Raw genomic sequence first — 24082 nt, forward strand, 5'->3', positions numbered from 1 at the left:
GATATGTTCCAACAATTTTAAAAATTATACTCACGTTTGTATATACCTATAATAATTTAAAACATATTTTATTAAAATAATATAAATTTCGTTATTTTATAAGGCTTGAAATTCGATAGTTAATTCATCATTTAACGATTGGACATCGTTAGTTAATTAATTAACTAAATTAACTTACACGAGGAGCTGCTCGTTCGATCTAGAACAAAAGAAAAAAAACATTTAAATCATAGTTAATTCATATTTAAAAAAAAAATATTTTTAATACAGTAAAAAAATAAGTCAAAGTATTTAAAAAAAATTGCTCACCCTTGGATTTACGTGTGCAGTCTATAAAAAATGTAATTTTTATTAAATACATATAAATTTAATAATTATTAAATCTCAAATCGTTAAATAAGTTATTTATGTTTGATAAATAAATTATTTAAGGATAAAAAAAATTGATTCTAATGTTAATATATTTTTTACTTACTATACCTACCTTCCAAATCTGTAATACGTATATAAAATTCAACGAAAATACTTGAATATTTTGCAAAAATAATACGTTTCTTTAGACTTTACATATTTAGATTTTTACATCAAAGCCACCGTCTTATTGTGAGGTCATATTTTTCACAAAAAATACGTAAGGCCAGTAAAAAATCTTCCTAATTGTAAAAAATTTACTTACGTCAGTAATTTGACGTTTCACAACCTATAATTAATAATTGTTTTTTTACCTTTAACCCTTAAAATGATACTAAAAATAAAAAAAAGCAATTATATAAAAAGAATAGCTTACATTAACTCCATCTGCAGATTCTATATCTCCCGAAATCTCGTCGATCTCCTGAAAATAGTACACGTAATTAAACTCTTTTTATTTATATTATAAGATGGCAAGCGGACAATTGAATTAATAGAAATAGCAAAGCAACCGCTATCGATAGACATCTGCAAATGCAAATGCATTGCCTCCATTCAATCGACGGAGGAGGAAAATATTTCCCCATTCTATGCGTTCCCTTCGCCAAAATCCCATCTCCTCATCATTTTTTTATAAGACAAGAATGTATAGGGTACGTGGCCTGAAACTAGGCCTCCTGTATTGCACACAATTCTGTATATATTTATATTTCACCAGCGTACATAGCGTGAAGGAGTAAATGGGTAGGGGTAGGTCTAGGAAAAGTTAATTTGCGGGAAAAAAAGTGACACATTGATAGATATGAAGGATGAAAACTGGTGCACTAACCCTACCTGAGTTATGTAAGGACAGAAAGATGCCTAGAGACGTATATATAGAATTAAATTTTTGTTAATAAATAAATTAACTTACTTGTATTCCTTCTGATGGCGATCCGGGCCATTCTTGGCTCTAAAATAAATTAGGTACAATACAATATTAAGTCACATTTATGAAGTTAGTAACTCTAAAAAACGGATACTATACTCTGATTTTATTTGACTAAGAACTTTTAAACTGTTTAAACTAATTAATATAATTAACTGCCTTACTCAGAGACGTTTAAAAGTTAATAAATAAATTAATTTAGCCTTCTCATACGGTTGACATATAGTTAATGTAGCGAAGTACAAAAAAGGTATATAATATATTTTTTAATCTTTGACTTTGAATTATTAGCTGTCGCCCGCGACTACATCTGCGCAAGATTAAGACAACTTAATAAGTAACCTATGTATTCTTTCCAGATTATGCCAAATTTAAGCGAGATCTATGCAGCCGTTCTGGAGATATCTTCTAACAAACATCCATCTATACCAGTGGTTCCCAAACTTATTTTGTCTACTGCCCACTTTGAGAAAAATATTTTTTATCGCCCCCATATTTTCACATATTTAAAAACCACTATAACTCCAAATTATATTAATTAATTATTGTGACCTATATATTATTAACGTAGAATTCTAAAGGAAACTTTTACTATAACCCGCAACTTGAGACCTGCAGCGCCCACAAGGGGACGTTATCGCCCACTTTGGGAAAGACTGATCTATAAATTCAGATTTATAATATTAGTTTGATTATCAAACTTTAAATAATAGCCGATCACTAATAACATATAATATAAATCATATTTTTACCGCATAAATGATAGGCAGGAGAGCGCAAATAACGATTAAAAACTTCATTGTTATAACACAAATAAAATATTCTAATAAGTCCTCACAAGAAAAACCTTTTTATATGTTTTGAAAACAATTTAACGCTTGATTTATAATAAACATCAATACTATCGGTACTTTTGTTACATTTTCACGATTTTATGCTATTTTATCTTAATAATATTATAAATGCGAATGTTTAGATGGATGTATGTTTGAATGTATCTCCAGAACGGCTTAAAAGATCTCGCTGAAAGGTACAGATGCAGAACATAGTCTGGAAGAACACATAGACTACCTATGATCCTGGAAATATGTAAAATTCCCGTGGGATATGTTTATTTTACATATTTATTCAATAACTAAACAACATTATACTAAACTGATATACAAACACGACTAAACACCTCATCCTGATGAAGGGCCCCCGATGGCCTCGAAACTAGTCGGTGCCGCCACCGCCACCGGACGAATATACGTGAATGTTTAGCCGTTTTTATATATCAGTTTAATTAAGCAACAGTTCAACACATCTTATTGAAATTTGGCACCGATATAGAGCATAGTCTGGAAGAACTCATGTGCTACTTACTATGTTTTAATATCGCGCGGACGGAGGCGCGGGCGACAGCTAGTCTATACATAATTTAATGACGTATGTCAGTTTGTTTATTCGTTGAATCATGAACAAATTATATTTTGTAATTTATTTTTATCGTCATTAAGTTTTCTTTGTGTCTGGTTATTATCTGCAAGTAACAAATCTATCAAACGGTTAAATACATCAAGCATATTCGTAGAACTGAGTATGTATTTTTAATTGTGTTGCTTATTATAAAAATTTTTTGTCAAGGTGGTAAACAAGGAAGGCAATATGCCGAAAAAGCGACACGGCCGCTAACCATAGACAACCGCAATTGCAGCGGTCGCTTCGTCATTTCAGCGAATTCGGATAATTAATAACTAAACATTATTATTAAATTAAATAGAAATTAATATATTAATTCATCAAATAAATTATTTTTATTGCCTTTTATATCTTTAAGTTTTATTATAACGAAAGCAATTTCTATTGCATTCTTGCAGAATATAATTTTCCGTTACAAATGGATTTAATTCCTGCATTGTTCAAGAAAGTTAATGCGGTGTGTTGACCTTCGCCTTCTAATTTTATGATATTTACTTACTCCGCTGACGCATCGACCCAAAATTTTATGATATTTGAGTTGTTAAAATATAACTTCTTTATTAAAATTTAGCTATCGCCCGCTAAGAATTAAAAGAAATACGTAGCCTATGTGTTCTTCCAGACTATATTCTACATTTATACCAAATTTCAGCGAGATCCGTTCTACAGTTCCGGAGATACCTTCAAACAAACATCTAAACATTCGCTTTTATAATATTAGTAAGAAGTGAGAAGTAAGATAGGATATTGAGTAACATGGGGCTCCGAGCCCCTTAATGGGAACGTATAGTAAGCAGACGATCTAAGTTAATTAAATAAATTGTTTTTAATTAACAAAGTAGATGTTAACCAATTAAAAAAGGTAAATTAAAAATTTTCAATTAATTACTAATACAGTAATTAACGTAAGTTTTAATTAATAATTTACTTTAAGTCAATTCATTAAGTTTTCAGCCATCGATGTAGATATTCTTAGATCTGATAAATATTTAAAGTAAGTTAAAAGTAATATTAATTTAAATATCTTTTATCTGTATGTTTCTAGTCAGAAAACATCTAATCAAAAACGTATTGAATTTCCCCTCATATTCTTCTTCTTCGTATTCTTCATTACTGAAGGTCGTGCTTGCCTTGATATGCTTTAACGGCTGTATCGACCAGCTGTCTCTACGCCGTCCTGTCTTCGGCTTCTCTCAGGGCAGTCGTATAGCGTATAGTCTGCACTTGATCGGACCAGCGAGTATGTGATCGACCCCGTGACCTTTTACCCTCTATCTTTCCAACCACAACCATTTTTCCAGGTTGTCGGGGTGTCTCCGGGTAATATGTCCAAAGTATCCAAGAACTTGTCGGTACCATGTAGTGGCTAGCCTTGTGGATATTTTCAGTTGGTCTAGACTGAACTTATTTGTTTCCCTCATATACATATGTTTTATTATAAAATAAAATATTTCTTTTCAGTTTAAAACAAAATGATTATTAAAACGATTTTGTTAATTATCTGCGCGTCGGTTATCACATCAAAGGTAAATAATAAAAGTAAATTTATTAATATGAACAATTTCTTATGAAAACTTAAATATTTTCAGCAAATAAACAGACGAGCATTCGTTAATGTACCAGGCTTAGAATCTTTCACTGACGATGGGGATAATAGAAAAGCGGTAATAAACCATTTTTTCCACTAACTTTAATTACCGACTCGTTGACCTAAGAGAAATATGCGCCTTATTTTCATTAATTCAACACTATTTTGATACTTAAACCACGATGATACTTAGGGGAAGATTGCGAATCGAATGACACCTCACTTGTCAAAATTGGTCCACCCTTTCAGGCTACAGACGGTTACATACTGACAGAGGAAATCATAAACAGTACAAATTGAAGCATGCGAGTAAAAATACTAGTCAAGTCGCTTACAGTAAAAACTGTATTGTTAAAAATAATTCTATTCCTGTTATAAATTACTTTATGCGGCCTAATTTCAGATTTTCTTCTTATCCAACCGTTTTCTTATAAGGAAAGGATGGGAATGAAAAGTAGATTTGGCGGAAAAGCGGACGCATAATAAGGGGAAATATTCCCTTTCCATGCGTCCCCTTTTCCATTGAAGGTAGGCAACGCATGTTCAATTGCGAATGTCTATGGGCAGCAGTCGCTTCGCTATTTCAACGAATTTAAGTGGCCAGTTGCTTGTTTACCACCTTTATGATATAAAAAAACGAGTTTTTATATTAACATTTTTTTTAAATATGTTTATTAGGAATTTGACATTAGAAGTATATTAGCGGCAAGACAATGGGAATTACCATACACTTGGCACAAATTTAAAGTTCCATTGCGTAAAAATGATATTAAAAGCAAACTGAAATGCAAGTGTAGAAATTGGAAGTCTTCCAATTGGAGATCAGGAGATAATTTTGATACAGACATCAGCTTCCAAGATTTACAAAAAGATAGTAATATTTATCTAGCCAGCCAGCATCCGATTAGTGTGACAGAAAATAGTAAATTAATTTTGATATTTATTTAATCTGTATGTCTTACCGTTGGTTTCTGAGACCAAAATATCATTAGACAAAACAGAGATAACAATATGTTTTAAATGTGTATTTTGGCCTCTGAAACTCACGGTTTTTTTATAAAATATCAATGTCACAACCAAAACGTGAATCTCGAACGTTTGTGCTTTGGAAAATTATGTTTTGACCCTTCAATTAAATTTAGCCATTTTATAAACGGATGGGATTCGCTATTTAACGATGATACTTGGAGCAAAAATATGGACAGAGAATAGATTCCTGTCATAAAATAATTAATACCAGTGTTTTTTTATTTTATTTATGCCTTCTTATCCTTTTTTCGTTGTATCTATATTTGGATCATCATCATCAGCTCACTATACATCCCCACTGGGTCACTGAGCCTACCCTAAGTTATTGTCTCGGCCATAGTTAACCACGCTGACCCAGTTGGTTGACTGATTTAAGACTTTAAAAAAGAACATATTTTATATGCGTAAATTGCTTTATTTATTAACAGTTAAAAATGATTCAATCTGTGTCTTCCATCGTTAATCTGGGTCTGAAAAAGAATATATTATTTTAGTATTTAAAAAACTTTTTTTTTACAAAAATATTGTGACCCTTGTATATAGCAATATTACTGTAAAAAAGTTGTACAGTATTTCTTAAACTATTTCGTACCGGTTTAGACATTATTTTAGATTAGGTAATCATAAAATCTAGTTACAAAAACATACAAAATTTACTTACTTAAGTCCGGTTTAAAATAACGGGTACGGTGGTGGGATAAAAGTGACCTAAAAACATGTAAAGGTTAAATAAAAAAAATCAGAGTTAACATAATTTAGATTGAAAACAGCGCCATCTAGTTAATACCTAACTAGTTGTTACTCACGGCTGATAATTCGATAGGGTCCTGGAAACAAAAATGTTAAATGAACACGGACGTACCCCAAATGATTAACGACCTAAAAGTACTACACCTCCATACATTCATCAGCTGTTTACTCCATTCTTACGGGTGTTTTATTTCATAAAATCCATGCATACTTTTCATTATTTTAACAGTGGTAGAGCCCGCTTTAACATCTCCGCCCGAATTGTCCCGGCTCTCCCGGTTTAATACCACGACCATACAGAAGACAGGCGTCAAGTGGAAGCGATTCCGCGTTTCGTCTGATGAGTGTGCGTCCCGGAGGCCTCTTTCCCTTCCCACCCTTTTCCTTATAAGGAAAGGATGGGAAGTGGAAGTGGACTTTCCGGATGAGAGGATGCTTGGGAAGGGAAAATATTTTCTTTCTGTGCATCCTCTCCTTCGTCGATTAAAGGTAGGCAACGCATATGCAATTGCGTATGTCTATGGGCAACGGTCACTTCGCTATTTCATTTGCCCGTATCTTATGATATAAAAAAAATGTATTTATCCTACACTTACATGTTCTCTTCTACCCTGAAATTAAAAATATTTTAAATTAATTAAATTTACTAAAAGATAACAAACATAATTGCCAATTTTATGATACATATTTTTGCACACAGCGTTGCGAGCAGAGAAAGGTACACTATGAAAAATTCATTATGACAAATGAAAATTTAAAAAAGGTCAAATGTACAAAAATAAATCATTCGACAATCTATGAAAGAAGCCATATTTAATTTTTCATAATGCTCTGTGCTCTATTCATCAAGCCCTTTCATTAAATACCCATGTTAGGGTGGTTGTACAAAAATATATCATCCGCCATTTTGTAACGGCAGCCATTTTGGATCATAGAGCAGTACCGTTATAAAACGTGGTAAAAAATAACTAAAATTATTCAAAAAAAAGGAGAAAGGAATTAATAAAGAAATTAATTCAAAATTATGCATTTTTTAATATTACTTGTTTTAAAGCTGATGGTGGTGGATTAGCACATCTTGCCCTCTGAAAATTTATAAATTTAAATATGCGGATCGCATAGTAATTTAAACATAAATTAATATAAATATAAATCTTACTCTAATCAAACCAGCTGCTCTGGGAATCTGAAAAAGGATATAATATTTATTTAGTAAACTAAGGATATATATTTAAAATATAAAACAGAATTTTAAAAAAACAAAATCGACTACATAATAGTGTGATTACTTCACACTATTATGTAGTCGATTTTGTTAGGCTATAATAATCGTGAGTTGTCACTACCGAAAAATCTATTTAAAAACACATATTTAACTTTTTTCCTACAAATATTTTGGTATTGTCTACCGTTTTATTTTTATCCCTTTTTAAGGGAAAACGGTCTTAAACTATAACCGTTTAAAAGAACTGGAATCTTTCATTTATATAAATCTTACTAATATTATAAATGCGAATGTTTAGATGGATGTTTGTTTGAAGGTATCTCCGGAACGGCTGAACGGATCTCGATGAAACTTGGCAAAGCTGCAGACCATAGTCTGGTAGACCACATAGGCTACTTATTAAGTTTTTAAATTCCTTGCGAGGGACTACTAGTTATTAATAAATTAAAAATTATATTTATGCATTAAATTGATTATAAAAATACTCACGGATTCAAATTCAACGCCATTGTTATTGTTGTCGAAAAGCTGAACAAAAAAATGTTTTGTTTATTATCTTTCAATGGTGAGTAAAGATGATTTTTATTCCAAAATTTTTCGTGGGTTTCTGAGACCTAAATCTCCATTTAAAACATATTACCTCTGTTTTGTTCAAGATAATATTTTAGCCTCGGAAACTCACGGTAAGTATGTAAAATATTGTTTTAAAGATTGACATAATTCGACGTATAAATGTGCAATTCTGTATTTAATGTTTATAAAAAAGTTTTGAAATACCTCGGGTGAACGTTTTCCGCGCTATAAATTTAATAAAAACGTTTATTAAAATCTTTACATATATAATTCTTCTGTGAGTGTGTATGTCACTGAACTTCTCTCAAACGACTGGACCGATTTTGATGAAATTTTTTGTGTGTGTTCAAGGGGATCTGGGAATGGTTTAGATTCACAATTTTGTCCGCTGGACAATGTTTTTTTGATTAATTTTTAATTTATTAGTAGTTGTTGATTTTGGAATGTTTTACATTGGATCCGACAGACGGCGCTACCATCGCAGTGTCAAATTTTAAATAATATTCGAATTAAAGACGTGTAGACAGAACAACGTCTGTCGGGTCCGCTAGTCTTTTATAAAAGTAATAAAAATTTTACATATTCAAAATGTAACTGTGCATACTAACGTTTTCAAATTCAACACGAATTTCTGTGTTATCCAAGAGTCCCTAAATAAAAATTCGTGTTTAAAAAAATCTTTAAATTATGCATCGTCGATAGGACTTTTTATAATTAATTATAAAAAAAAAACTGTTATCTTAAATATCTATACCATTAGTACCCTTATATTAAAAAAAAAACTGTTCAATACTGACTTGTGGCGAACGTTTTCCTCGACGCAATCCAACTTCCTCTGGAGGGTCCTCTTGCCGCCTCTATGGAACAATTTTAGCAAAGTTCTTATTTGAAAATTTTTTAAATACAAAGCGGAGTAATTCCTCCTTTAAATTACTAAAAAAGACTACTTTTAAATCATCATCAACCTGCCCTCATCCCTATCGAGGGTCGGCACAGTATGTTCTACTCCTCCATACATCTCTATCAGCCGTCATATCCGAGCCCCTTCCTACGCATATCCTCTTTCACATAGTCATTTTATACTTTTTTTGGTCTTCCTCTACCCTTGTAGCCATCCACATTCAATCTCATTACTTTTTTGTGTATATCATCATAATCCCTCCTCATAACATGTCCAAACCACGCTAATCTTTAACTTCTCAATTCCTCGATCACTGGCGCTACTTTCAAACTTGAAAACGTCAATAGCCTAATGGTTAAGGGTACGGATTTCCGACCACGATGTCGGGGGTTCGAATCCCGCCATTCGACTATTGTCGTAAACCATATCCTAGCACAAGCATAGAGCTTAATTGGAATGGTTAAAGAAATATTAGTAAATTTACAAAGAAATCTGCTAATATTTAAAAAAAAAAAAAAAAAAACTTCCTCTAATATACACATTTTTAACTTTATCCTTTTTTTGTCAAAAACTTCTTTTAAATGTATTTTGTAAAATAATAAAATAATTAGAAGAATCAAAATGAAATTGTTACTTACGTTTGCACGATTTTCTCTGCTATCCAACTGTGCCTAAACAAAAATAGTTGAACTTTAAAATAGCGCATTGTCGATCAGATTTTATTTAAATATTATATTATATAAAAAAATAAATACATTTATATTTTATTTCATGCATTTATTAATAAAACACTTACTACACCATGCTGTCTTCTGCCCTGAAATAATAAAAAAAATCTTATAAATTACTAACGTAAGCGCTGCAAACAATCGTTAGGTGGAAAAAAAAGAAATGGCCCCTTTAAGTCGCTGAAATAGCGAAGCGACCACTGCCAAAAGATTGTAGATATTTTATTTCCTCTCCTTCTGGGATCCCATCTCCGTCAAAGCCAATTTCCCTTCCCATCCTTATAAGAAAACTGTGGGAATCCCTTCCCATTTTAGAAAGTGGAGTTTGATTAGGCCTGCGGCTCACACCCTCATCAGAAAAACGTCGAATTACTTCCACTTGACGCCTTTCTACTATGTGGTGGTATTTCACCGGGCCGGTACGGCCTATCTTCAACAGATATTGGTGTGACACAACAAGTAAGATATTCTAAAAATATCCCGATAATATTTAATTTTACACTTACGCCTCCATTAGATCGTCTTGCCATCTAAAAAATTATAAACAATATTAGAATACGTGAATGCCTTCATAATAAGAATTATTAAAGACAAATTCATATAAAAATAAATCTTACTCTAATCAAGCCAGCTCCAGCGGGCAGCTGAAAAAGGCAATCATTTATTAATTAAGTTCTACATTAAAAAAGAGAAGTATATAAGAGAATCCTGTGGTAAACAGTAAACTTTAATAGAGACAGGTTTCTTAAGTTTATTTATATCTTTTTAATACATTAAGATGAAATTAAATCGTTTATTCACTCACGAATTCAACGCCATTGTTGTTGTTGTCCATGAAATTCTAAGCAATAAAACTTACTATAGGCAGTATTTTAATTACATATATGATATATAAAAAACCTTATTAAACACTTACTTCAGCCGAACGTTTTCCTCGCTATAAATATAATAAAAACATTTTCAAAATATTTTATAAAATCCATAAAATAGTTGCAACATATTCTAGATGAAATTGTGTACGTACGTTTTCAAATTCAACACCATCCACTTTATCATCGAAGATTTCCTAAACAAGAAACAGTTCCAAAAAATTAAACATCACAGGGGACCGAAGAGCTGGCAGCTACCTCGGACAAAGAATTAGTTTAGCTGTCCAAAGAGGGAACGCTGCCAGTATCTTCGGGACCTTGTCTAAAAGGAGTCCCCTTTTAATAATATAGTAAATTATTCGTTTTTTTTAATATTTTATTTTATATCATAGATTTAAGACTATTCATTAGATTTTTTGTTAGTTTAGAAACAGTTGTAAGTGATGATTTGATGTTTGATTAATAATAATAATGAAATATGGAACTGAGTACTTACGTTTACACGAATTTCTGTGTTATCCAAGAGGCCCTAAACAAAGATAGTTGTAACTTTAAAATGATGTATGAAAATGTAACATATTGTATGACATGGGAAGAAAACAAATCGAATTTTTAACTCGTCTAAATTGGTTTAGTCGTTTAGGCTTTTAGGACGTCAGAATACAAACGCACACTTACTTGTGGTGATCGTTTTCCCCGACGCGATCCAACATCATCTGGAGGGTCCTCTTGAAAACCCTGTGGAACGATTTTCACTAAATTGTTACAATACCAAAACGTATTTTTTTTTTAAATGGCAATGTAGTTGCGCCTAAAATTACTAGGAAAGACAATATTTACTTATTTTAATTATTCATAGATTAATAAGAAGAATCAAAATATTTTTATAAGTACTTACGTTTACACGAATTTCTGTGTTATACAAGAGTCCGTAAGCAAACATAGTTGTAACTTTAAAAGTTACAAACGAAAAAAAATCCCGCCTGACAATATCCCTATGCCAGGGGAAGAATACCGATCGAATCACTCCTCTAAATTGGTTAAGTCGTTTAAGATTTTAGTACGACAAAATTCAAACGCACACTTACATGTGGTGACCGTTTTCCCCGACGCGATCCAACATCATCTGGAGGGTCCTCTTGGAGTCCCTATGGAGTCATTTTAGCAAAGTTATTACTTTAAATAACTAATTCAAAGTAAACCACATTTTTCGTCACTTAAATCAGAACATAGCAGCGTGATTCTGACTAAAAATTACTTGAAAAAAAAGTCTTTTTCCGCGTTATAAATATAACAAAACCATTTGTTGAATTGTTCTATTGAAATAATAAATTACTAAATAGATTCAACATTTTATCGAATACTTACATTTACACGAATTTCTGTGTTATCCAAAAGTCCCTAAACAAAGATTGTAACTTTAAAATGTATTGTTAATAGGACTCAAGTTAAAAATGTGACATTAGTTCCAATGTATCCATATGCCAGTATACCTATGACATGGGAAGAATATCAATCGAATGATACCTCACTCATCTAAATTGGTTTAGTCGTTTAGGCTTTTAGGACGTCAGTACACAAACGCAGACTTACTTGTGGTGATCGTTTTCCCCGACGCGATCCAACATCATCTGGGGGGTCCTCTTGAAAACCCTGTGGAACGATTTTAGCAAAGTTGTTACTTTCAGGATCAAAATACCAACTGTTTTCGTATTTTCGTAAAAACATGGCAATGTTATTGCGACTCAAAATTACTAGATCTATTGCTTATTTTGCTGAGTAATATAGAGTAATAAGAATACTTACGTTTACACGAATTTCTGTGTTATCCAAGAGTCCCTAAACATAAATAGTGGTAACTTTAAAATGATGTATTATTACGTAAGTGAACTTTATTTAAAAACAAGCTGTCGCCGGCATTTCGGTCCGCCCGGAATTAAAAACAAAAATCTTAATAAGTAACCTATGTGTTCTTCCAGACTATTTTCTACATCTATGCCAATTTTTTTTGATGATCCGTTTATCTGTTCTTGAGATACATTCCAACAAACATCCATTTATCTAAACTTCCGCATTTTTAATATTATATTAAGAAAATAAAAATGAGATGTAACACTAGTTTCAATTTTAAAAAATGAAAAGATACGATAGAAAACCATTCGAATGATACCTCACTCATCTAAATTGGTTAAGTCGTTTAGGCTTTAAGGACGTCAGTATACAAACGCAGACTTACTTGTGGTGAACGTTTTCCCCGACGCGATCCAACATCATCTGGAGGGTCCTCTTGGAGTCCCTATGGAGCAATTTTAGCAAAGTTCTAACTATAATATATTAAAGACATAGTTTAAATTAGTCAAAAAAATCACTATGTGAAGAAAGTTGCAAATTAATAAATTTATTAATTGGTAACATAACAAAAATAGATAATGTATAATCCTGCCACGACAGCCGCATTGTGAAATGGTCTATTTTCACCGGTATTTCCAATCTTACGACTTAGGGTCCTTCTAGAACCGAGTCTTCTTTCTCAAAGGTCAACGCATCTGCAGTTTCTCTAGTGTTACATGTCTTTTAGCCCCTTCTCTTATAAATTAAAAAACAGTTTACCTGTCCGTAGATCAGAGGTAGTAAAACACAGAACAATATTATTAATTTCATCGTGGTCTTTTTGAAAACCGACCACGAATGTGATATATAAAAAACCGAAACGTATTTATACTTGAAGCAAACAATTTCACGTGATAGAATTAAATTAAGATAATTCAAATAATTTCATGGTATAACCTAAAAATTATATTGATTGAAAGGAAAATTTTTACAATCACGCCTGTTAACTAAAGGGGTAAATAGGAACTATCAATATGTGTTTAGGTTACTTTTTTAAATTCTAACTTTTTTTAATTTTTAACTCCATAACAAAATTAATAGATCATTTGTACCTATTATACATTTTTGAAACGTCTAAAAAAACAACTAAAACATAAAATTAGTTTTTATATTTCCAAAAATACTGATTAAGGTTTTCGATAGTTCGGCCATGTAAAGGTGAAATTGACAAAACAAATTAAATATGGCTGAAACTAAAGAATCTGTGCATAACAATTTCATAATTTCTGCCTACTCTTGTAAGTAACGGGTGTGATAGCATATTTATTTCACATAATCAAAGAATTTAAATTGGAAATTATACATAATACAAAACTAATTTCGACATATGTAAAAAGTAATTTTGTATTTATGTCGTGAAATCTATAGTTATTGCGTAGTGGTTATAAAATAGATCGTCCCTAGAAGTTCAGCTGTTTGCCTCGGCGGTGGCACTGCTGTGCCCCTTGAGTTGCTTAGTGTAGACTTAGACGCTAACATATGTTGCAAGAATGTGTCCGCTCGTCCGGTGCAATATGCCACACAGAAGCCACGCTTCAAGTGCGTAATCCTTATCGGAGGCCTAATTTTAGTCGTCTTTACCCTTCCAACTATTTTCTTTCAAATTATTGGTAGGAGAATTGAATTTGACGGAGAATGCTTAGGAAGGGGATATATCATAGCTGTCGCTCGTAACTCCGTCTGCGCGAAATAAAAAAAAATAGTAGACTATGTGTTCTTCAATACTATGTTCTATATGTATGCCAAATTTCATCGAGATAACGTTCAGCAGTTCTGGAGATAATTTCAAACAAACATACATCCATCCATCGCATTATAATATTAGTTAGATGTTTTTGACACTTCAGTGTATAGTTTCGTAGTTTTATTTTTTTAAATAAAACGCATTAATCTTAGTTATAAATTTATTTGAAAAAGAAAATTAAAATCGAATACCAGTAGTAAAGTAATTTTATTGCAAATTATAAATGCAATACAGTCTTCATAATAATATTTAAAGAACTTAAAAGAAAAAAAGAACTGTAAAAATGACTATTACCAATTATAATGAAGTCAAGCAACCCACACTTGACCAGCGTGGTTGACTATGGCCTAATCACCCTTAACTTAGGGTAGGCTCCGAGACCCTCGGTGGAGACGTGTTGTGAGCTGATGATGATGATGATGATGATTACCAATTGGTATATGTCAAATTAATTTGTGCGTAATTTTTTTTTTAATTTTTTTATTCAATATGTATGATTTCCATTAAATACTGGACGACTATTTTATGGAGAGCTATATTTTATTGATAATTACCATATTTCATGTAAAGAAAACTTTTTAAAAGTACATTATACAAGAATCGATATTACAGGTTTCATATTTTATTGTATTTAATTACGGTAAAAATCGGTTATAACAACATTGAAGGATTGACAATATTCAGACGTCAGGGATACTGTTTCAGTTGCTATAAGCAATAGGTCATTTTAACCGGTTTCTACTATAATACTTCGAGAGCGATCTTCAAATAATGTACAGTCTCAACCTTGATAAGCGAGAGTCCAAAGATTTGCATTTTTTCTTATAGAAGTTTCTCTGTAACGAAAGTTTATTGCTTATAGAGGTTTCTCCCTAGCCTGAGTTTCTCGCTTATGGAGGCTTCTCTCGAATTCGAGTTTCTCGCTTATAGAGGTTTCTCTCTAGCCCGAGTTTCTCGCTCATGGAAGCTTCTCTCGAACTCGAGTTTCTCGCTCATGGAAGCTTCTCTCGAACTCGAGTTTCTCGCTTATAAAGTTTTCTCTGTAGCCCGAGTTTCTCGCTCATAGAGATTTCTCTTTAGCCCGAGTTGCTCGCTTATAGAGGCTTCTCTCTAGCCAGTTTCTCGCTTATATAAGTTTCACTCTAATTCGATTTTCTCGCTTATAGAGGCTTCTCTCTCACCAGAGTTTCTCGCTTGTAGAGGTTTCTCGCGTATCTAAGTTTGACTGTATTTCATATTTTCTAAAAAAAAATCTATGAATGGAATATTATATTTCGTGTTAAATATGTTTTAAGTATCAATATTTTTTTATTAATAATTCTTTATAATAATACATTTTTGGAATACATCTCATAATTATATTATTGTAGATTTAATTAACTTGCTCTTGGGCCGAGTTTTCTCAGACAGGATATACCCTGAAAAAAAAATTCAACATTTTTAGTATTTTCATTTGGTGTTTTTCTAAATCCGAAAATCACCATAGACAAACAAAAAAGAAGCGTCAATAGCCTAATGGTTAAGCGTACGGATTTCCGATCACGAGGTCGGGGGTTCGAATCCCGCCATTCGACTATTATCGTAAACCATATCCTAGCACAACCTTAGAGCTTAGTTGGAATGGTAAAAGAAATATTAGTAAATTTACAAAAAAAAAACCTGCTAATATTTAAAAAAAAATCTGCGATTTAAAGTTGGAAATTTCAAAATGTTTTTGGTAAAACACTTTTAAGTCTACAAAAGTAATTTTAATAATAAAATATCGTAATTCCGTGTTTGGAAGTTGACGTTTGTGTGTTTAATAATTTCAGCCTCGTATTGAAAGTAAATTTATCTGATAATTTTAGTCTTCTATCCACCCTTTTCTTAAAACGAAAGGATGGGAAGATGAAGTGGATTTGACGGAGAAGACGCACAGGAAGTAGAAACATTATTTCTGTGCGATTCGTCGATTAAAGGTAGGCAACGCAAGGACACTGGACGCTTCTATATTTCGGCGAATCCAGGCAGCTTGCATATTTGCCATTTAATATAAATATAGTAATTAGTCTTAGTCTAATATACCTGTTCCTGATATTCAGCTCTGGAGAGCCAGAAGTTGTCCCTGTTCTTGCAGACTTCAGCGAGCACAGCGCCCCCTATGAACACCATGTCTTTACGTCGCGGTGGGTCTTCGATGCGAATCTTGAATTTCTATTAAAAATATTAAAAAAAGTCATAGAAAATTCCTTTAAACTGTAATAAATTGAATTATATTATGTGTTTTCTTTAAAAAAAAGTAATTAGATGAGAAAAAAAGTTACGTATCGTAACTTACGTGCTTATAAAAAAGCTCAATAACTTTATAAAAGTCAATAAATGTAATAAGCTAATATAATTTAACTATTCTATCGTCAGTTTACAAACTCACGGCAAGTTTATCGCAGTCGTTCCTCAACACCCTCTCCAAGTACAGCTGTTTGATCTCCCTCTCCAGGCGAGAGGGCAGACCGGGGTACATGGTCGACCCTCCTGATAACACTATGTGCTTGTATAGTTCATTTCGCATGTCTATATCTGCTGCCTGGAATATAAATTATGAAAAAAAATAAAAAATATGGATTAGGAAGAGTTTCTCTCGAACCCGAATTTCTCGCTTATAGAGGTTTCCGTCTAACTTGAGTTCTCGCTTATGGAGGTCGTCTAATTTCTATATGTGAGAACTAGATGGAATTATTTAAATTGATTCTTGTTGTTTTCTATGGTACTTGTTTACTTATATTGAGACTAGCTCTCGTCCGCAACTCCGTCTGCGCAGAACTAAAAAAAAACTTAAAAAGTACCCTATGTGTTCTTCCACTATGTTCGTTGTTCTGGAGATACCTTCTAATATCCATTTATTTAAACATTCGCATTTATAATATTAATAAGATTTAAATAAAAAATTACCTGTATAGTGTTAAACACCAGCTCAGCAATCCCTTGACCTTCAACATTGATGAGGTGAGGCTGGAACAGAGCCTCGGGAGCTTCAAATCTCTCACCACCGACCTTGATCACTCGGCCATCGGGTAACTAATAGAAATTTAATTATTTTAACAATCAAGACACCACTTATGTCATTTTGGTTAAGAATTATATGACACAAGTTGTTTAACACGTTCTATGCCGAGAAAACAATCGCACTTTCCTATCCGGGCGCTGTCAGTCAGTGATAGTTGACATATAAACTTTTAGTTCAAGCCGTGTCGGTCAGTGATGGTCGCATCTAACGAGAGTTTTCATTTCGTTCTCACAGGCAAACAATTTTGTAATTTTATACAGATTTTAAATTTTAATAGTCCTAAGGGGAAACTTCACTGACGGTCAGGATTGACCGCGTTGGCAGAGAACGTGTTAAACTATAGGATTTGAGAGGGAATGTATCGGAAAGTGAAATATGCTGGAAGGAAAGGATGGGAAGTGGAAGTGGACTTTCCGTATGAGAGGATGCATGGAAATGGAATATATTTTCTTTCTGTGCATCCTCTCCTCGGTCGATTAAAGGTAGGCAACGCATATGCAGTTGCATATGTCTATTGGCAACGGTCACTTCGTTATTTCAGCGATTTCAGGTGGCCGCTCGCTCGTTTGCCATCTCATAATATAAAAAAAGCTTTTCTGGAGATACCTTCTAACATACATCCAAACACATTTATAATATTAGTAAGATTAACATAGTTTTACTTGTTATACTTACAACATAAGGTTCAACAAGTACTGTTGTCTCCCAGGCGAGACGTTGTTCTTGTTCTATATTGTATCCGATGTAACAAAGTTTCTCCTTCATCATTCGCACAGTTTCAAAGTCCGCGGAATGATTGAACGCGTACCCACGTAGTAATAGTAACTATGGACAAATATATAAAAACTAATAATCGCCTGACACCTTAGTCTCGAGATAATTTAATTTAAAAAAAAAGTATCCTATAACATTCCTGCTTCCATCAGCTACCTTCTAGTGAAAGTCCTGTCAAAATCCGTCTACCAGTTCCGGAGATTACTCGGAACAAACATCGTCTTGAGCACAGACAGACAGATAAGAAATTATCACACGTATAAATATTTATTACAGTTACGATCTTCAATAAGATTACCTTTAGAAAATTCTAGAAGATACCATTTACTTCCTTATAAAGTAAACATTTAATTTACGTTTAACAAGAAATAGTTAAATTAATAATAATGAAATGAATCACGTTACATCGTTCTCAGAAAGAGACATAACTACTTTTAGTAGAGCGTTGTCTCTGTCGCACATACGAAGCCAAGTACTGTGCGACAGAGACAACGCTCTACAAAACCTATATTGTCTCTTTCTAAAATTTTATACAGTACTAACTGTCGCCCACGAGTCAGTCCGCGCGGTATTAAAAAACTTATTTAGTAGCGTATGTATTCTTCAAGATTATGTTCTCCATACATCCAAACATTCACATTTATAATATTAGTAAGAATGTTTTATACATACTTTTATCAAATATCTAGTAATGTCTCTCCCTGCGATATCCAAACGCCTCGTTAAATGTGGTAATGCAAACTCTTCATATACTGGGCAGATGTGAGTTACACCATCACCTAAAAACAAACATCATCATCAGCTCAACAAGTCCCCGAGGGAGTCCCTGAGGGACACGGAGTCTATCCTAAGTTAGTGACTAGGTCATAGTCAATGATGACGCAGTGCTTGACTTCATACATCTTTGAATTTCTTTACAGATATGTACAGCATCACGATATTTTCTTTCACCGTAAGAAACCAAGAACAAAGAATTCCCATGATTTTCACATTAAAAGTAAACTGCTTAACCTCTAAGCCACTGACCCTTTAGATTTTTATAAGTTCAGTTAAAACAACATATCGGTTATTGTAACTAAATATTTCAGATCCAGTAGATGTCATAAAAACTGTTTAAGACTGGTTTAAAAAAAAACAAAGTCAACTGTCAAACTATGTATAAATCACCCTGTATTGGACTACGTCCGCACACTGACAGTGTGACAATCGTGCATCGTAACAAGTAGCTAGAATGCCAACCACTAGGGTCTAGGTAATAAGCAAGCCTGTACGTACGTAACCTTAGTTGGACAAAATAACTTACCTGAATCAACCACTACTCCGGAGATAAGGCCTTGTGCATACAAAGTCAATACCGCTTGTATAGCAATGTACGCACTATCAAAGCCATATTTCTCAAACATTACCTGAAAAAAAAATGCTGCATACTTAAGAAAAAGCAAATATTATCTCTGCTTTCCTTTATACATGTTTGTAAGTACCATAAACAACATTATTTATACAAAAAACTTATAGTAACCATAGACAATGAATATATTTTAAAGCTTAAATGCAAAAACAAGCACAAAACCTAAATTTAATCTTTTAATAATAATTTAAATAGTTACTTTTAGACATTAATAGTTAGAATCCTTTGTCGCGCTTTCGTTACAAAGTCAAGTGTCGAGAATGATTAGTGAGGGGACATAAACGTCGACATTTTTGTAAGGCTAGTGTTGCGCCAGTATACCGGTACATTGTCGGATTTTCTTCTTAACAGTACAAAGCCTAAATATGTAGTCATTTATTTGAAGTTTTTTTTATTACATTTCTTACACTAAAGAACTACTAGTTAATAGAACTTACCTCAATCATCTTCTCTCTATTCTTAGTAGGGTTCATGGGGGGTTCGGTGAGCAATATCTTAGTTTCCCGAGGATCAATATTCATCTTACTTGGACCAAATGTGTAGTCCCACACATGACACATATCCTCCCAATTACGTACAACCTGAGAATAAATGATTTTAATATTAATTTAATACTAAATTTAATTGTATACAAACATTACTGAAAATGGGACATCCTGTAGAGATGCTTTTGAAGGCATTTTATACTTTCTAGATCTAGTTAATTCATGTAAGATAAAGTATAAGTGTACATATATTCATTTGTAATTCATTATTGTTTAAGATGTGTTATTTTTTCCATCCAATCTCTACCTATTTTATAAAAATTATTGATAGAGGAGTAAAGAGAGAACTAAGGAACCTCATCTATCAAACGAAATGACATCCATCAATAGTGGCATTTTACCGGACAAGATGATCCATTTAGGTATAAATATTGCTACAGATTCTAGTACTATTAATATTTTTCTATAGAACTTATTCTCACCCCATTCTCCATTGGATAGCTGACTTCAAGCATCGAACGCAATTGAGATGCTTCATCTCCAACCATCAAATCCTAAAAGAAAAATCACTTTCAATATAAAATTTAAAAAAAAATGTTTGTTAATAATTAGTATAAATACAGCTGTAATAACACAAAATTAAATTTTTAATTAAGCTATTCACAATGTAACAAAATAAAGAAAAAAAAAAAACTATGTCTAAAAAAAGAAAATTATTCGATAGACTAAATTGCATTTAATTACATATTATTTAAAAAGTTTTCGTATTTACAAGAATTTTTTTTAATAAGCTAAAGAAAAAAATAACATCCCCTATATATATAAAATTAAATGCAATAAAATCAAACATCAGTATTAAAAAAGTAGCATTTGTATAAAGATATTATATATATTAAGCTATAAAACATCATTAGATTAGGTTCTCATGCCACAAACAAGGATACCTCTATAGAACTATATGACAAAAAGTTACATCTCAAAAGATTCATTAAAGATATAACTCTTTAACATCTGAATGGTCCGCTATGTAAAATCCTAATCTATGTTTATCAGGTATGCAAAATAAGTTGCTCAAGCGTTTGCCAGTGTTAAAGCATTCGCTTTTACCTGCACAATCTCAGAGTTGAACGTCTGGGATGCATAAAATGTTAGAATAATATTATCATTATGTATACTAGCCTTCCAAGTATCCTAATCCTATCATCCGGCCGTAAAAAAAATAAGCTAAAACCTTAAGCTATTCAAAAACCTTGTGCTCCGACCTCACATAAATGGGATAAAGCCTGGATGATGATAACTTCATCCGCATGGGATTAAAAAATACATAGCAACCGATTCTCAGACCATATAAATATAATATTTCATAAAAATCGATCAAGACATTTCAGAGGAATATGGTAACTAACATTATGACACGAGAGTTTTATATAAGATGTCAAACGAAAAATATGTAACCCTTTGGAGAGATGAAGTGCATAAGGCTTTTTAATCTATGCATCAATCATCAGCTCATACATCCCCAGTGAGGGTCTCGGAGCCTACCCTAAGTTAGGGATGACTAGATTAGTCGATTATACTGGACCAGTGCGGGTTGACTTCACACATATCTTTTAACATCTTCGCAAGATATGTAATATACAAATAGTTAATTACAAAATAATCTTTTTACTAATTAAATAATATATATTTGTAGACCGAGTTTTTTATGAATAAAATTATAATATAAACCTATTTTTAGGATAAATTTTATAACATAAAATCAATTAAATTAATTAATAATTATATTTAAAACACAAAAAAAATCACAGTTAATTTCAACAAAACAAATATTGTTAAAAACTTGTCAGTAATTAATATATTCTTTTGTTATTGTATATAACATTCGTAATATCATGCTTATATACCACTTACTCCAATAGTTATTCCCTGAAAAATATATGATATATTAGAAAGAAGAAATGCTAATAGATTGCACTTATCACTTGTCAAATGAAACATCTTAAAGGATGTCCACACTTTTGCTATAACCACAGACTGCATAAAATTTTACTATCAAATAATAATTAGATTCTAATTTTTCTATGTTCACATCAGAAATATAAAGAAATGTAGAATATGTGTGTGTAGTAACCCTTACATCACTAGTTATAAACAATAACTAACAGAATCTTTGAATCTTTTAACAGTGGTAGAGCCCGCTTTAACATCTTCGCACGAATCGGCCCGGCTGGCCCGGTGAAACACCACGACCACACAGAAGACAGGCGTGAAGTGGAAGCAATTCCACGTTACGTCTGATGTGTGTGCGTCCCGGAGGCATAATTTAGTCCACTTTCCCTTCGCACCCTTTTTCTTATAAGGAAAGGATGGCAAGTGGAAATGAACTTTCCGGACGAGAGGATGCATGGAAAATGAAGATATTTTCTTTCTGTGCATCTCCTCCGTCGGTTTAAGGTAGGTAACGCAATTGCAAATGCGTATGTCTTTGGGCAACTATTTCAGCGATTTCAGGTGGCCGCTCGCTCGTTTGCCACCTTTTGATATAAAAAAAAATACTAATACCTATTATCTTAAAAACTAAGAGTGAAGCCTTAATAATGTAACATCATCTCAACATACCAATAGCATAGCACAAAAAGTGCAATTTATTAGTTAAAACACCTATACTGTGGTCTATAGACAACATTGTATAAAAATATATCTTCATCTCTCTCATTTAACTTCAAAATAAGAGATAACAATATTTTTTACAGCGGTTTCTATAAGGATGACTAGGCCACAGTCAGCCCAGTGGAGGCTAGTTGCCTACAAACATAACTTTGATTTTCTTCCCAAATAATAGTACCACATACTTATGTTATATATATTTTACAATAATATGGCATTTAAAGATAATTTGATCATCAAATTCCTTTAGTATAATGTTAATTACTCATAAATTCATGAATTCAATGAATTCATTCAATTTTAAAACAATAAACCAGTGAAATAGAAGTTTAAAATAATAAATATGTACAGTCAGCTTCATAAATATGTATACAATGTAGGCAGTCAATTTTAAAAATACTTATGCATGTATTTGTGAAGAACATGTATTCATTGTTGGAAGCATATGGAGGAATATGTGAATGTTATATTTTTAAACCGAAGGCCTATATAAGTTTTTGTAGCTTTATAAATGCATATATATTAATACATCTGACTGTACAATGAAGAACATGTCATTTGACATAATGCAATTAGATTGAAATCTAGCCATAGCAATGGCAGGACCAGTTTGCTTTGCATAATTCTTAGTGGAAAAGGATATCAAGATGATCATTTATAACTTTATTTCCACACTCACAGTTGTTAAAAGGTTAATTAGGAAGCTCCCTAATTGAAGATTTGTATGAGTAATCAGCGGGATTAAATTAATAATTTAAAATATAGAGTTAAATGTATACAAGTTGATATGATAGTAAATTAATTTTTATGACATTATCATTACATATAGGTTTAGACTTTGGTTCAAATTCATATTGTCTAAAATTAAATAACTTTTTTACTTTAACGAATTAATGCTTATGGAAAATAACGAATTAATGCTTATGGAAAATAACTAATCGCTTAGTGAAAAAGTAACAATATGTCTTTAACATCCGGTATAAACAATTTTTTCCTTACCTTAACGTCAATTTCTCCTATTTTGTTTTCCGCTCGAATGATTGGTCTGCCGACCATTGATGGGAAAATGAAAGCAGGGAAATTGCTGCCAGCATATCCGCACTTTACAAACTGGAATAAAGTTAATGTTAAATGATGAATCAGTCGCTTATCTGACGAATTTACACCTCATAAGCATTTTACACTGAACTTACCCCAGTACCGTTATCGCAAACGATAACTTTTCTTCCTTGATCATCCATAATAGACTTTTAACTTATTATTACAATTTAAAAGTATTGAACTAATATATTCTTAATTAAATCACTTCAAGAAATCAATGGTGCAAAATTGAGTTTATAAGAGTGACAGTCGGTGTTGGTCAGTAAGTACGCTATGTCAAGTCGTAGTTTTTGTTTAAGAAATATAGCATATAAACCAATTGACATAAAGCATAATTTGAATTGAGTTTAAAAATTTTTGACATGACACACCTACATAAAAGTTGTATTTAATTATCGCCTCCAGTGAAAGGTATCCAACATACAGCCACTGAAGAACTTAAAACATGATTTTTTATGGTTTTTCCTTTTCGCAGATATACTTGATCAAATTTCCAAAACAAGAAAA

At 32.3% G+C, this 24082-nt stretch overlaps 2 protein-coding genes and 1 long non-coding RNA gene across 10 annotated transcripts; 1 reads left to right on the plus strand and 2 right to left on the minus strand.

Moving 5' to 3' along the window:
- The first annotated feature begins 4292 nt into the window (after positions 1-4292).
- LOC106125738 (uncharacterized) lies at positions 4293-5360 on the plus strand. The gene is made up of 3 exons (XR_001228282.1): positions 4293-4326; positions 4390-4464; positions 5067-5360. It is a non-coding gene; the product is annotated as an uncharacterized LOC106125738 (long non-coding RNA).
- Positions 5361-5811: 451 nt separating this feature from the next.
- Positions 5812-13166, minus strand: LOC106125700 (uncharacterized). 7 transcript variants are annotated; one of them, XM_013323000.1, is made up of 17 exons: positions 13074-13166; positions 12700-12759; positions 12270-12302; positions 12057-12116; positions 11832-11864; positions 11552-11611; positions 11142-11201; positions 10960-10992; positions 10619-10660; positions 8170-8190; positions 7882-7920; positions 7327-7353; positions 7211-7252; positions 6764-6778; positions 6224-6244; positions 6079-6125; positions 5812-5887 (listed from the first exon to the last, which is right to left on the minus strand). In XM_013323000.1, the coding sequence occupies exons 1-16, from the start codon at positions 13122-13124 to the stop codon at positions 6090-6092; spliced, it is 633 nt and encodes a 210-aa protein (XP_013178454.1). In that variant the 5' UTR covers positions 13125-13166; the 3' UTR covers positions 5812-5887; positions 6079-6089. The 7 variants fall into 7 exon arrangements, 6 of the variants coding, with proteins under 6 accessions (XP_013178454.1, XP_013178450.1, XP_013178449.1 ...); XR_001228276.1 differs by having other exon boundaries at positions 5874-5887; positions 6205-6244; XM_013322996.1 differs by lacking the exon at positions 11552-11611.
- A 2235-nt stretch (positions 13167-15401) lies between these two features.
- Arp2 (Actin-related protein 2) lies at positions 15402-23833 on the minus strand. Of its 2 annotated transcripts, XM_013323201.1 has the most exons (11): positions 23668-23833; positions 23474-23584; positions 20290-20361; positions 19760-19903; positions 19218-19320; positions 18587-18693; positions 17816-17965; positions 17026-17151; positions 16508-16660; positions 16162-16290; positions 15402-15515 (listed from the first exon to the last, which is right to left on the minus strand). In XM_013323201.1, exons 1-11 carry the CDS (start codon positions 23713-23715, stop codon positions 15474-15476), a joined length of 1185 nt encoding a protein of 394 aa, XP_013178655.1. In that variant the 5' UTR covers positions 23716-23833; the 3' UTR covers positions 15402-15473. The 2 variants fall into 2 exon arrangements, with proteins under 2 accessions (XP_013178655.1, XP_013178656.1); XM_013323202.1 differs by lacking the exons at positions 23474-23584; positions 23668-23833 and adding an exon at positions 21719-21732.
- Positions 23834-24082: the final 249 nt, after the last annotated feature.

The sequence above is a fragment of the Papilio xuthus genome, unplaced genomic scaffold (genome assembly GCF_000836235.2).
Source record: "Papilio xuthus unplaced genomic scaffold, Pxut_1.1 DF825783.1, whole genome shotgun sequence".
Classification (NCBI taxonomy): domain Eukaryota; kingdom Metazoa; phylum Arthropoda; class Insecta; order Lepidoptera; family Papilionidae; genus Papilio; species Papilio xuthus.